Source organism: Prionailurus viverrinus, chromosome D3, assembly GCF_022837055.1.
Source record: "Prionailurus viverrinus isolate Anna chromosome D3, UM_Priviv_1.0, whole genome shotgun sequence".
In the NCBI taxonomy this organism is placed as follows: Eukaryota; Metazoa; Chordata; class Mammalia; order Carnivora; family Felidae; genus Prionailurus; species Prionailurus viverrinus.
This window is the reverse complement of record NC_062572.1, coordinates 78,473,070-78,488,074: the sequence shown is the minus strand read 5'-3', so window position 1 is coordinate 78,488,074 and position 15,005 is coordinate 78,473,070. Positions and strand designations below refer to the sequence as shown.

The 15,005-nt window shown below is 50.1% G+C and overlaps 1 protein-coding gene across 1 annotated transcript in view; it reads left to right on the top strand.

Moving 5' to 3' along the window:
• Positions 1-15,005, top strand: part of ALPK2 (alpha kinase 2) — a 103,109-nt gene that overhangs the window by 73,682 nt on the left and 14,422 nt on the right. The window contains exons 9-12 of the mRNA XM_047828702.1: positions 1,116-1,390; positions 2,858-2,946; positions 9,076-9,293; positions 14,732-14,780. Of these exons, the coding sequence (XP_047684658.1) occupies positions 1,116-1,390; positions 2,858-2,946; positions 9,076-9,293; positions 14,732-14,780 (631 nt within the window). The remainder of the gene's footprint in view (positions 1-1,115; positions 1,391-2,857; positions 2,947-9,075; positions 9,294-14,731; positions 14,781-15,005) is intronic.

Sequence of the window (15,005 nt, the reverse complement as noted above, 5' to 3'; positions counted from 1 at the left end):
CTCTGTATACCTTTAGTAGCTCGCGTCAGTCCCTGCTGCTCTTCAAACACGTGACCTGAAAATATTTTTAAAAGCAGAGAAAAATGTTTCTCTCAAGAGTCTACATAGAAACGTGAAGTGAGATTTTCACGCGACCCGTGATTTCCTTCTTGTTTGAAACGTTCAGAAAGATGTGAGTCTTCATCGACTTCGAGGATTAAAGGGCGCTAAAGAACTCTAACCAAACGGATTTCGTTGAAAGCTGTCTTCTTCTCTTCTCTCAGCCCACCAGAAGGCTGACCTGTTCATCTCTAGGTTAGAAGGGAACCTTCCGATTGCATCCGTGGTCACCTGAAACGTGGAGAATCCGCTATGAGAAAACCCGGTGCTAGAAAAAAATAATTCTACTTTTCTTTTTACACATAAATCCAAAATAATTAGGCTTTTTTTTTTCAGTGTCTCCTCAGAGGAGGTTCTTTTTAACTGTTTTGTCCTTGCCTGCCTATTTCTTATAGCTACCACAGACATTCTCAACATGGGGAAACGGTATTGCCCCCGAGAAGACAAAAATTGGTTCTTGAGGAGGCAAAGAAACTTACTCTGATTGTGTGTGAAGCACAGATATACACACATAAGCGGATATACAGGACCTCTGTGGGATTGAAATTTATGGGGGGGGGGGATCAATTAAAAGAAAAGTCTGAAAAGACTCCTTTCAGGGGGCAGTCATGAGAAAAAGGGCTGAGAAACTGATCTGTCACGTCTTATCGTTGGTTCCTCCTCCCCTCTCCACACTTCAGCTTGCCTTTAGTTACCTTTCGTGGTCCTGTCTGTATTTTCCAGATCTGTATAAACTTCTTTTCCTGGTCTCCCCAGTTTGGCCCTCACCAGTTTTCTCCCCTCTCCAGTGAGATCCACTGGAGCCTCATACCGATCTTCCTGCCTCCTCGAGGACTTGTCCCCCCCCCCCTTCTCATCTTTGAGCTGTGCCTCTCTCTGTTGGGAGTTCCGTGTGGTCTCCCCTCCAGGTTCTACAAGCCAGCCTTGTCCTCATCCCTGTGTGGGAACAACCATGAGCCAAGAAGCAGGATGGGGGCTGGGATATTCTGTCCAACTAAAGGTGAGGTGTGTTTTAGGATGTGAAGAGATTGAATTCAGCCAACTCATCTTCAGAGAAGACTTCCTCAGGGACAGCTACTTTGGGGACCACCTGCGAGGTCAGATCGCCACGGAGGAGCTGCACTTTGGAGAAGGGGTCCACCGGAAAGCCTTCCGCAGCAAAGTGATGCAGGGCCTCATGCCCGTCTTCCAGCCCGGCCACGCCTGCGTGCTCAAGGTGCACAACGCTGTTGCCTACGGGACCAGAAACAACGATGAGCTCATCCAGAGGAACTACAAACTCGCTGCCCAGGTGGGTCCACCTGCCCTACAGAGTCACGTGGGGTGTGAGGGGGGGACCCACGAGAGCCTGAGATGAAAGTCAGACTCAGAATTGTTGGGAGTGTGTCCAAGAGGGTGTTTCTCTCCCTTTGGGGTGTGGCTGTAAGGGAGCCCCTGGATCAAGCCCGAATGCTGGGAACCATGTCTGAGTTCTCGGGGTAATTTCTTGCCCTCATGCCAGCCAGATGGGACTCACCCTGTGTCTGGAGGCCCCTCACCGGCTCTGACCTGGGCTGGGATCATTTCTGTTTCTAGGAAGCCCCATGAGGTCCTTGAGTCCACTCAGACACGGGATGATGTGGAAGATGGGGGGGGGGGGTCCAAGCTACAGGGGATGCCAGGATTCCCAAGCATCCCCAAGGGCATAGTTTCTAGATTCTTGTTTACTTTATGGAAGGGGGTGGGCTATATTCAGAGGGGGCAGCAGGTGTCCTGTTTCTTGCCTTCCTGAGTTTGGGTCAATGTTAGCCTATAAGCTATGAAGGGAGACTGATCCAAGGCTCTAGCTAAGCTCCCGTCTCCCTGTGTTATTGAGTCACAGAACCTTGAGACAAGAAGAGAACACGGGCTTCCCTCCCTGCCTCCCAGTTTGGTCTGTGTATTTCACTCTTGACACCAAGAGTATCGAGAGCCTGACCCAGAGCAGTGGCCAAGCTTTCAGGACAGCTGGGTCTAGCTCTTTCGCAAGCTAGGCACCCTTCTAAAATTATTACCTATAAAATGAATAGGTTATACTTCAGTGAATCTCTCAGGTGCCATCAAGCACTAGCCCTCCAGGATTGTCTTAGGTGTGGTGAGGTCCGGTGGGACTTGGGGCTCATGAAGGCAGCCCCTCTTTTGAGTACAGAGTTTTGCCAATCGTATTCCTTCCTCCTCCAAGTCAACCCTTCTTTTTTCTTTTCTTTCACTATGTATTTTTTCCATCCCAAGTACCATCTGGTCCAGTCAGGGAAAGCCCCCAGCGTCCACACTCCCTCTTGAAAGGCCCCACTGAGTAGAAAGCAGAATTCAGTTTGCCCTTTCCTAAGCCAACAGTGTTGCCAAGGTATTGGCTACCCACAACTCTAATTACACCTTTGAAGAAGAGCTTCAGATGGGAGAGCTCAGCACACCCCGAGCTGTGCCCGACATCCTGCCATGGGGCCAGTCCCCTTAGCCCAGGATGAATTTCAGCCATGTGCGTTCTAGAAATTTGATAGTTCAGGATGCCTGGTCCTAGAGACCACTTGAGCTTTACCTGGATAGTTCCTCCGAGTCTCCGAGTTCTCTGCAAGTGGACAACTCGAGTCTGCAATAATTGTTGCTTCTGTGCCTGCAACCAGGGGGTGGGTTGGGGAATCCACTGGCTTGACTTTTTATTGGGAAGTCTGATTAGCTTTACCAGCAGCTCTGAATTTCTTCTACTCACTTGTCTTTCCCTTGTGTTTGGGTGATGTAGGAATGCTATGTCCAAAATACTGCCAGATACTATGCCAAGATCTATGCTGCCGAAGCACAGCCTCTGGAAGGCTTTGGAGAAGTGCCAGAGTGAGTGTGTTTACTGTCTCTTGTATTATCACCCTGGTTTCTTGGGGACTTGGAGGGATGAGAGGGTGAGAAGGACCAGTGGGACAAGCATTTTGCCTGGTCTCTCTGTCTGGAAGCCATGAGGCCACACTGGGCTGCTATCCTGTTCCTCTCTAGGTTGCCAGAGGCTTATAGAGAGATACTTGATAACTATTCTTTAAATCAGTGGATGGATGGATGGATGGATGGATGGATGGATGGATTTGATAAATATATCACAGTAAATAGAAAATAATTCGATAGAAATAGAAAATGAATTTGATAAATGTAGCATGTTAAATAAAAAGTAAAGAGTATCTACTTCATGGCAAATGATAAGCAAAGAAAAGAGAACACAAGAATATCACAAAACAATTACCCTATGATGAAAATAAAATATGGTGCCATGTCTACGAAGAATGAATTGGGTATCAGGAGCGTAGGAACACAGTACCCATTTCCTGGGACCCTACAGAGATAGATTACAGTGATTACTTTTATCCACTCATTGGCTAAATATTGACTGAGTCATGCAGATTTTGGGGTGTCTGGAGCTTCTGGTTACTAGTGGGTTTATCTGGTTGAGATCATGTTTAAGTGGGAAGAGAAAGAGCCAGAACACGTTGGAAATTTCAGACACAACAGTCATTTATGTATCAGTAGAAACTGGGAGAGGAAAGAAGGAAGGAGTCGTTGCTTACATTGACCCTGTGGACTCACAATGGGGAAAAATACTCTCCCTGAGGTGGGGTGTTGGGCATATTATGTATAAAGTCTAATGCTTTCTGCTCTTTGCCAAGAGATGCTTAGCATACTTAGAACACAAACATTTCTCAGCAACTTCAAGAAAAATGAACGTGCTGCAGAGAAAATACACAATTGCTTTTCTGTTCAATCCACTCAGGCAGCAATCTGGAGTGAGTTATAGTTTTGTGTTACAGGAACTTGTGCATTCTCTGTCTTCTCCGGCCCCCTTTATATAGTCCCTAACCCTAGAATTCTTCTCCAGGAGGAAGAGGGTCAACCAGGTGAGCTGTCCACAATGCACAGAGCCCTCTGGTTTTGTGTGGCTTGACCCTACAGTTTGGGGGCTTTCTCAAGAAAACAGCACAAACTTATGAATAACAAAGATTGGCGAAGGGACTTGGAAAGGGCCTGTGCGTGTGAGGGACACAGGGGCTAATTAGCATCATCAGCACCCCCACAAATGTGCCACCGGCCTAAAGATAGATTAGGACATCTTGCTACGTAAACACCTTTCCCTTCCATACAGTGGAAGAATTTTGTGGGTGCCTGAATAATAACAAACATACGGAAGGATAGGGGTCCTCACAGAGGCCTCTGCTCCCAATTCCACGTTCATTGAATCAAGATCAGAGGATTCGACACCAGGGAACACGCACATACACACACACACTGCCTTCTTCAAGGCCTCTACACTTGAGACCATGTTAGAAGAGATGAACGCAAGCAGATTTTAGAGGAGATAGCACCTGAGTGTGATCGCGTACGTGTCAAAGTGGGAGGATTCAGATGCTTATCAGCTTCAAGATGCTTCTGTGTGCAGGGACCACCAAGACGCTTCCACCTGGGGGTGGCGGTGAAAATGGGGGACAGAACAATGGTGGGGGCATCAGGGCTGGCCCCCAGAAGAAGAGGTCCGTGAAAGAGGAGGTCCAGAGGCTGGATGGGGTGAGACCAGTCGGAGAGGTGTTGCTACAGCCCAGGGAAGGGACAGCGGAGGTAGAACATGACCACTGGCTATGGGGAGTTTGAGAGGGGAGAAAGGGCTCTTGGGATATTCATTCAGTAAGTAGGTGCAATCAACAAACTTGATACATTGGAATTAGGGCCATGGATACGAATGGAGTCACTCGTCCAAATGGTGACAGAAGTGAAGGAAGCCAGGGAAGGGGAATGAAATGTGAGGGCAGAGACCCGTCAATGGAAGGCGATGATCGACGGTCGCGGTTTTTTTGTGTTTTTCCCCCCAATATATGAAATTTATTGTCAAATTGTGTTTTTTTTCCATATTTGAAATGTATTGTCAAATTGGATCGTAGTTTTTAAAATGAGGAGGTGTGACCATGTTTGTAGCCTTGGGGCAGAGAGAGGAAATGAAGAGTCAAGGTGATAGTAACCAATAGAAGACAAAACTTGAGACCTGGTGTTGGCAGATGTTGTCTGTAAAGGGCCAGATCGTTACTCTTTTAGGCTTTGTGGGCCAGTAGGCAACATAGAAGCCATTATGGGAGCGCCTGGGTGGCTCGGTCAGTTAAGCGTCTGACTTTGGCTCAGGTCATGATCTCGCGGTTCGTGAGTTTGAGCCCCGTGTCGGGCTCTGTGCTGGCGGCTCAGAGCCTGGAGCTGCTTCGGATTCTGTGTCTCCCTCTCTCTCTGCCCCTCCCCCGTTCATGCTCTGTCTCTCTTTCCCAAAAGTAAATAAACTGTAAAAAAATTTAAAAAAAGAAGCTATTATGTTGATACTTGCATAACAAGAAAGAAAACCAGTATCTACAAATCTTGGTTGATAAGTTTCAAAATATAATAATAATTGAATTCAATTCTTTAGTGTATAAGTTTACTAATGAGAAGAATGGAATTCTTTTTTTTTTTTAATGTTTATTTATTTTTGAGAGAGAGAGGCAGAGCACAAGTGGGAGAAAGGTAGAGAGAGAGGAGACAGAATCTGAAGCAGGCTCCTGGCTCTGAGCTGTCATCACAGAGCCTGATGCGGGGCTTGAACTCACAAGCTGTGAGATCATCATCTGAGCTGAAGTCAGAAGCTTAACTGACTGAGCCACCCAGGTGCCCCTGGAATTCTTTTTTTAAGTAACAGTTTGCTAACTTAAAAAAAATTTGTTTAATGTTTATTTATTTTGAGAGACAGAATGTGAGCAGGGGAGGGGCAGAGAGAGAGGGAGACAGAATCTGAAACAGGCTCCAGGCTCTGAGCTGTCAGCACAGAGCCTGACATGGGGCTCGAACCCATGAACTGCGAGCTCATGACCTGAGCCAAAGTTGGTCGCTCAACTGACTGAGCCACCCAGGCGCCCCATTTTGCTAACTTTTTAAAGCAACTTTGCTTACCCTTGGGGTTCAGAGTTAGTGTTCCCCTCTGATCACATCAATTCCAAATATTCGTGTGTGAAAACCATTCTTGGCTTATGGGCTGTAAACAGGCATCGGACCGGAGTTGGCCCACAGGCAATGGTTTGCGGACCCTGTGCCTCTCCGCAGTGAGTAGCAGCCGAGGCGGATTCAGGCACATCCTTCCACGAGCTCTGATGCGATTTCTTCCTTGCTCAGTGATGAATGGGAATGGCCAGCTGTGACTTCACATCCTGCTCGGTGCAGAGTAGCTGTGTTTGCGGGGTGGCAGTGCGTCCCTGGGGTGGAACTCAGGGAGAAGCGTCAGGAAGCTTCAGTTCAGGTAGGGTGGGGGGGAAGCGGGGACCAGGAGGAGCGGCTCAGGTTGGCTTGTGTGCGTGCGTGAGTGAGCAGGAGGGACACGAAGCTAGGGGCGATGCTCCCCCGCTTTGCTCCCCCGCTTCGGCTCCTACCAGCTTATTTCTACTCGGTCTTTACCACTTGCGTGCCGCTGCACTGCTCCTGGAGAGCCTGCTATCTTCCTTAGTTAAGAGTAGGGAGCTGGAAGCTTCTCCACGGTGCACCCTTCCCAGCGGTTGTCCCTGCAAAGCAGGGACCGTGTCTCTTTCATGTTCGCTCTCCTGGTGAGGTTTTTGAGATTCTGGCACAAGCTGTTCAGTAGATGCTGTCAGATGAACGGAAAGGGAGGGTAAGTCGCCAGCCACCGAGCTAGGAGTTGGGGGACACGTGAGCGGTTCAGTTTGGGCTGTGTTAGATTTGAGATCCCTAGGAGACATCGATCAGAGACAGAGAGGAGGAGGCCGGAATGCGAGTGGGGGGAGAGGGGCGAGGTCTGGATGGAGATTTCAGGGTGGAAATTGTCGACATACAGACCGCATTTCAAGCCAGGAGGTCACTAGCCAGTGTGGGCAGAGACAGGAGAGCCGTCCCGGGGCGTGTCAGAGGTTGGGGAGAAGTGAGAAGCCAGTGAAGGAGCCAGGGAAAGAGGAAGCAATGAAGCAGGAAGAAAACCAAGAGGAAGGGAGTTTCTGGAAGCAGTGGGAAGGGGACTCCGAGAGATCAGCCGTGTCAGGCGCCCCTGAGAGCAAGTAAGACGAGGGCCGAGAAGAGACCGTTAGACTCTGCAACACAGAGTCTGCAACACAAGCTGCTGGTGCCCTTGACCGAAGCTTCCTTAGTGGGAGAGCATCTCTGAGTGGGTTCAAGAGACGAAGGGAGGGGAGGGATGGCAGACGGTGAGTCTGCAACTGACCTGGGTTTTGACATAAACTGAGTCAGTAGTTGAGTGGGTTATGGGCCCCACGGGCTGCCCGGAGCTATTTCAGCATGTCGCTATGCCACTGGCAGTGAGTCGGTTTCCCAGAGGAAAAGGGGATGCACGAATGTGGGGAATGCTTGCTAGAGCCACATCCTGGGGCACCAGAGGGGTCGGGCAGATCCAGGGCACCAGCGGAAGAAGTGGTTTGGGGTGGGGGGGAGCCAGGAGGCTTCGTCCACAGTGGGGGAGGGGAGGGGAATATACGGGCACAGACCGAGGAGGCGGGACCGTGCAGCTCTTAGAAGCTCTCTTCTTACTGTTGCAGCCTTCACAGTAAAACAGGAAGCGAGGTCATCAGCTGAAAGTGAGGTTGGGGAGGAGGTGCGGGCAGTCGGAGGAGGGAAGAGCAGGTTTGACATAGTCATGGTGGTGGTGGGAGGGTCGGGTGACCGTGAACGGATTGTGCTGACAGCCGCATTCAGGATCTGATCACTTCTCCACTGGAGCTGCCTTCACGACCGGGCGGCCTCCTCACCGGCCTCCCTGCTCCTGTCCTTACTCCTGCACAGTCCCGTCTCCACAGGGTCGTCCACAACACAGACTTGTGATAACGGCAATCCTTTGTCCAAAACCGTCCGGTAGCTCCTCATCCAGAGGCATGTAAAGGGGAGAGTTTTTCAAACGGCCTTCCAGACCCCACAAGGTCTGGCTTCCTCTGCCCTCCCTGGCCTCACGCAGCTACTCCTATCCCCCCTTTGCTGACTCTACTCCAGCCACACACTGGGCCCTTGCTGTTCTTAGAACACACCCAGAATGCTCCTGCCCCAGCCTTTTCCCTGTATTGTTCCTTCTACTTAGAATGCTCTTCCCATAGATGCCCTCACGGCTCCCTAGCTCCCTTCCTACAGGTCTCTGCTCAAACGTTCTTCCTCAGCAAGGCCTCTCTGATCTCCCTCAGTCAAATAGCAGCCCTTCCCTGACCCCTGCGCTCCCTAGCGCTTTTTCACTGCTTTGTTTCCTCACGTAGCACACGTACGTATTTGTTGCCCGCCTCTTTCGTTTAAATGTAAGCTCCTTGCGGGGCACCTGGGTGGCTCAGTCGGTTGAGCGTCGGACTTCGGCTCAGGTCACGATCTCGCGGTGTGTGAGTTCGAGCCCCGCGTCGGGCTCTGTGCTGACGCCTCGGAGCCTGGAGCCTGCTTCAGATTATGTCTCTCCACCTGTCGGCCCCTCCCCTGCTCATGCTCTGGGTCTCTCTGTCTCTCAATAATAAATAAACGTTAAAAAAAACACTTAAATGTAAGATCCTTGAAAGCAGAGCCCCTGTGTTCTTCACTGTTTTCTGGAACGGCATCTGGAAGACTGACCTGGAAACCACTGAATAAGTATTTGCTGACTGAATGGAAGGGAGGAAGGGAAGAAAAGGATATGATGGGTGGACACATGGCTGCCGGGCCACTGAGATGTGACTGTAATGAAAACATTCGTTTGTACGTGGGCGATTAAACCCCACCCCCCAGGAGGAGTTTCTGACCAACTCTAGGAACAAATGAAAACCAGAAATACATCTTTTCACCTGTTGAACAATCATTGCGGTGAGGGGTTAGCCTACATCTAAGGGGACCCAGGGATTGGTTCTGCAGCTCCCTGCTAATCCAAGTGAAGACAGAACACCCCCCCCCACCCCCGTCTTTGTTACCACCTGAGAATGTGATGTGTGCCCGTGCTGTCTTTTCTTCCAGGATAATCCCTATTTTTCTTATCCACCGACCGGAGAACAACATCCCTTATGCCACAGTGGAGGAGGAGCTGATTGGAGAATTTGTGAAGTATTCCATCCGGGACGGGAAGGAAATAAACTTCTTGAGAAGAGAATCGGAGGCTGGTCAGAAGTGTTGCACCTTCCAGCACTGGGTATACCAGAGAACGAGCGGCTGCCTCCTGGTCACGGACATGCAGGGTGAGGAAAGCAGCCTGCCCCGGGCTCCAGGCATGCTGTGGACCTGGAATGTTCCTGGGGATGTGGCCAGGGGGAGGCGGGGAGGTCTGCTGCATGTCTTTAAGAGTCTTTACCAGCAGAGGGTGTTACTAATATCTCATCAGAAACAGGGTCTGACAGGGGTGGCTCAGTTGGTTCAGCATCCGACTTCAGCTCAGGTCGTGATCTCATGGTCCGTGAGTTCAAGCCCCACATCGGGCTCTATGCTGACAGCTCAGAGCCTGGAGCCTCCTTTGGATCCTGTGTCTCCCTCTCTCTGCCCCTTCTCCCACTCGTGCTCTGTCTCTCAAAAATAAATAGACATTAAAACACACACACACACACACACACACACACACACACACAAACAAGGTCTGACAAAGGAATCTGAAATGACCAGCCAAATGGAGTAAAAAAGTACATTTTAATTCATGGCAACAATGCTTTTATATTACCACAGGCAACTAAAGATTGGCTTTATTGTTATGTCCTCAACAGGTGCAATTCAGAAGTATTTATGAAAATCTGGCTGTTCCAAAAGACAGATTAAATTGTTTTTTAATTTTTTTTAATTAAAAACTTAAAAAAAATTTTTTTTTTAAATTTTGAGACAGAGAGAGAGCAAGTGAGGGAGGGCAGAGAGGAAGGGAGACAGAATCCCAAGCAGGTTCCGCACTGTCAGCACAGAGCCCCATGTGGGGCTCGAACTCATGAACTGTGAGATCATGACCTGAGCCGAAGTCAAGAGTTGGACACTAACCGATTGAGCCAGCCAGGTGCCTGATAATTCATGGGTAGTAGGTGAGAGGGTCTTTCACGGTTCGGTTTAGATTTCAAGCTCCCGTAGCTCATTTACGGCACCTTAAATTTGTATACAAACTGATGGGAGTGCATTTGTCGCATGCAGTGGCGTTATCATAATTAGGTTACCCACAGAGACGGCCCTGAGCCAAGTTGCGGTTTGGGGTCCCCCAAGAGAGGTGCCATGTTTTTAGAGGTTACCTCTTAGGAGTTGGGCAAGGATTGGACCTTTATTTGGGTAAGGTGAATCCTTCACTGCCACAAATGTCCAGATACTAATATTTGGGACAGGATCTCAGGAAACACCTAGGAGAGTGCAGAAATGTGACAGGCTGTGGGAAGGCGGTCAGTAAGGTCCCTTAGAATACGACCAGTTCCCTCTGTGGGTTGCTGAAGCTCATGCCTGCTGTGGAGACGCTGGGAGCCTGTGCAGAGCACGTTTCTCGGAACTGTCGCACCCAAGGAGCGAGGGACTAGGGGCACACTGCCTGTAGCTACCAGTGGAAGGGTAGTCCTGGGGGGGGTGTTAATTCCTCTGCACTTGCCACCTGCACGGGGACAAGCCAGACTGAGCAAAGCAGGCTCCCGTGATCAGAGAAAGTTCTCAGGCAAAGAAATGCTGGCAGCCCGTGGAGGTGGAGCCAGTGTGCACGGAAACAGGGTGAGGGCACTGGGTGGGGCAGGAACGGCTTCTACCACAGGGGGTTTCCTTTTCCTCTTCCTTTCCAAATAATCATGCCGTGAAGAAAAATCCGAACTATAATTGCATGCCCGCTGTAGGTCAGACGTGGTCACACACGAGGATCTCAAGCTCTACCTAGATCATGGTGCTAAAGAGCGAGACCGCGGCTGGGTTCTGTCCCCTCCGCCCCCCCGCCCGCCCCCAGCTCGCTAGCTCTTAGCCTTGGGCAGATTACTTACCTCTGTGCCTCAGTGCTTTACACGTGGGGTTGTTGTGAGCATTAAATAGAATAGTAAACTTTTGGCACAGCACTGCCGCATCATAAGTGCTCCCCATTTATTTTAACTTTTTATTTTGAAATAACCAGAGACACAAGAAGTTGCAAAAATGTTCAGAGAGTTCCCCATGTGCCCTTCACCCAGCTTCACCTACTGTTAACGTCTTACGTGGCTCTCGTTCAGTGTCAAAACCAGGGGACTCGCACTGGCACAATAGAATTAACGAGGCCATGCACCGTGCTTGGAGGTCACCAGTTTTTGCATGTCTTCATTTTTTCCGACGACTTTTGTGCCATCTTCATAATGACCCTGCAAAGCACATTATGATCCCATTTTGCAGATGAGAAAACAGAGGCTCAGAGACGGTGCTTTAATTGCCTGCTGTCACTCCGCTAATAAGCAGAGGGGTCCACGACTCCACCCCTGTGCTTTCTGACTCCAAAACCCAAGCTCTTTCCACTAAACCACTAATCTGCCAATTTGCAAGAGATTTGCAACCGTCTCCTGATGTTAAAGCTTCCAGCGAGGAACTTCTTGAAGACCAGCTGGGAAATGCAATGCTACAGTCTCGAAGATGGGGCCAGTCTGCATATTGAAGGCAGTCATGTCTGCTCACTTTCTGAAGAGACTTCACTGCCACATGCACACACACACACACACACACACACACACGCACACACACACACGGTCTTAATACACAGCTATCTATTCTCATTAGACACTGGCTGTGCAATTCTTGATGGCCCCTCCATCTTTTCTCCTTCAGAGTTAATTTCGCTATAAATATCATTCTTCTGGCGAAAAGCAACACCCTGGAGCTTCATGCACAGCTAGTTTCACTTCCAGGCACTTGTAAACAAGTGTAGTGAAACGTTACGTCTCTCTGTAAGTGACATGTGCGGTTTAATGTGTTGGCACAGTGTATCATAACAATGTTTATTTACTCTCTGCTTCTGAGGAAAATCTCTCTAGTCATCATTGCTGTGCACAAGGTAGCACATCCATTTTCTAAATAACCTGTGCATTTTATAATTTTACTGAGACACTGGAATTAGGATGGAAAAACTAAACAAAACCCCAAGCAAACCCGAACTCAACTATTACCTTCTTGGACTCTTTTTTTTTTTTTTAATTTTTTTTAATGTTTATTTATTTTTGAGACCGAGAGAGACAGAGCATGAATGGGGGAGGGTCAGAGAGAGGGAGACACAGAATCTGAGACAGGCTCCAGGCTCCGAGCTGTCAGCACAGAGCCCGACGCAGGGCTCGAACTCACGGACCTCGAGGTCATGACCTGAGTCGACATCGGCTGCTTAACCGACTGAGCCACCCAGGCGCCCCACCTTCTTGGACTCTTAAAAGCTATCCCCTGCCTGGTTGGGCTTGCTTGTTGACAGGATCGCCGTGGGTCCTGCCAGCTTGGGAGTCAAAGTCCCGCCTGTGATTTGGTCTTGGGATCTGCCCGCTGCTGGGACCAACCACTAAGGTTCCTAGGAAGCTGTCGCCCAAAAGACCCAAGAACTCACGCTCTGGAGAACAAATTTCTGATGCCGCCTACTTCCTTCCTTCCACCGGAAACAGCCTGCAGATGACGGTTATCCCCAACTGGACTTCAAATTATTTTCCTGTAGACGCATGGATAGAATTGCTGGCACATCATTAAACCGAGAGAGAGAGAGAGAGGTTTCCTTTTCAAAATTACATTCTGTTTTTCTAAACTGTAAGTGACAGCTGGTGATCGTGAGAGGCAGGAAAGGCAATGCCCACGTTCAAGGACCCTTGTGCCAAATAACTTCTTAAAATTGGCCCTCCATGCAGCACGGAGCTGTGATTTTTAAATACGGCTTTCCACAAAAACAAGATATCCAAAGAGGGTTTTTACAATTTGGTGTCTTTATTTATTTATTTATTTATTTATTTATTAAAAAGCACAGTCCCTGTAATAAAGGCGATGTGCAGCATTTCTGCATACGTTCTAGTTGTTCGCAGCTTTGAAAGAATGAGGTGAAGTAGTCGCCAGCTGCGAAAGAGCCTTTGAACTTGCCTGCTGGCTCTCCCAAAGTGCCGTGTCTGATTTAGCTCACAGGTGCACTGCAGAAAAGCGAGTTGCTTCTGTCTGCCTAACCGGCCTGCATAGCAGCATGGCCTGGATTTCTGCCACGCTCCGGGCACATGCTACTGCGTCAGAGCATTAACCCATTAGGTTTCCTTTCCAGGGCCCCAGAAAACAGCGCTTCTGGGAGTCGAGACCCACGGAGCTAGGTTGCCATCACGTCTAACCTCAGGGTTGGCTCCGGAGAAGATGGTTGCCTGTTCCTTTGGCCACAGCCCAGACTGGTTTCCGTGTGGCCGGGCCTCTCAGTGAGCAGGGCATCTGCGGGCCGTGGGGGATACAGCAATCACAGGCCTGGATAGGATAAGAGTTAGGGGCAAGAGCGGAGGAGGCAAGCCAGACAGACTGGTCGGTGGCACCGTGGACCCCAGGCCCTGCCATAGAAGGCCTGTGACTAGATTGCATGAGTGAGCATGAGGAAGAGGTCCGCTAAATTGGACCAAGTGCCCGTAGCCATCAGCCTAGAGAGACAGTGGCTGAATTGGTTCCTGGTGTGGCAGGGAGAGTCGGGAAAGGCCAGAGGCCACCCACACTCCGGGCACCGGAAAGGGGCGTCTTCCTCCAGATCCGGGGGAGGTTGAGGACATAGAGTGAGCCGGGCGTGCTTACTCCACTGCCTCTTGTCTGGGGAAATTTGTCCCAGAGCGTGCCTCTTCACCACTTCCGTGTGCTTGGATTCCAGCAGGGATAGTGTGGCTCTTTGCTGAACCAGAGCGGAAGGCTCCGGTGGCTGTTCTGGTTGTTTGGCTTTGGTAGCCGGCCCTGCCAACGGGTGAATGGAGAGAGGTTAGGAGAAGCGTCAAAGGGTTGCGCCACGGGTGACACGCGTCAGCATCTCCAGACCAGTGGTTAAAAGCCTACACGTAGCTCGGGAGTGTTTCCCCCAGGCCTAAAGCCAACCCAGAAAATCTTCTGTCCTCAACTGGGAGACCATCTTCATGGAGATGGGAAATCCCATATCTGGAGCTGGGCTTTGAACTGAACAGATGCCACCTTGAACTTTTTCACTACCGACCTCAGCCCTCCCCCGCCCTGGCCCACGCCCACGCCACCTGCCATTGCGCACGGGCTTCCACTTTCGGTGAAGCAGTGGAGCTGACCGCAGCCCCGACCTGAGCATTTCTGGGCAGAGAGCTCCTAGGACAAGTGACAAGCCTGAGAGTCCCTCAGCGCTACCGGCCTCCCTCCTCCAGCAGAGGGCGTGGGCCAGGTGGACAGAGGACATCACTCCCCCAGCCACAAAGGGCTCAGGTGGCCTGGGGCGGCAGACCCCACCATTGGTTTCCACGAGGCACAACTCCCCTCAGCTGCCGTCCCAGGCCTGCTGTCCTCCATTGTCATCCCACAAAGCCCGACGAATGTCTGAAAGGCTGTCAGCCTCGGCAGAAAGTAGCCTCTGCTGATGGAAATGAGGAGGAAAAGTGTGTTACGTAGGAAAGAACTTGACCGTGAGGCTGTCACTACCCCTAGCCCCGGAAGAGGTGGCCGGTCCTTTCTGAGGACCCCCGTGAAACACAAATCCCATCTCCGCTGTCTCTTCCTACAGGTGTGGGAATGAAGTTAACTGACGTTGGCATAGCAACACTGGCAAAAGGGTGAGTAGAAAAAAAACCAAGCACGTTTCCTTCCACCCCGGGGTTCCAAACACCTGCCGGGCGCACATACTGGGAAGCTGATGTGGGCAGGTAGGTTTCTTGTCCTAACCGTGGATGACAGATGTTCTCGGGGTGAATTCAATTCACTTCTGTCACTTACATAAAATATTTATGGACTTTGTTCTCGCGGGGAAACACATTTGTTTCCTAACTTTGAAACAAACA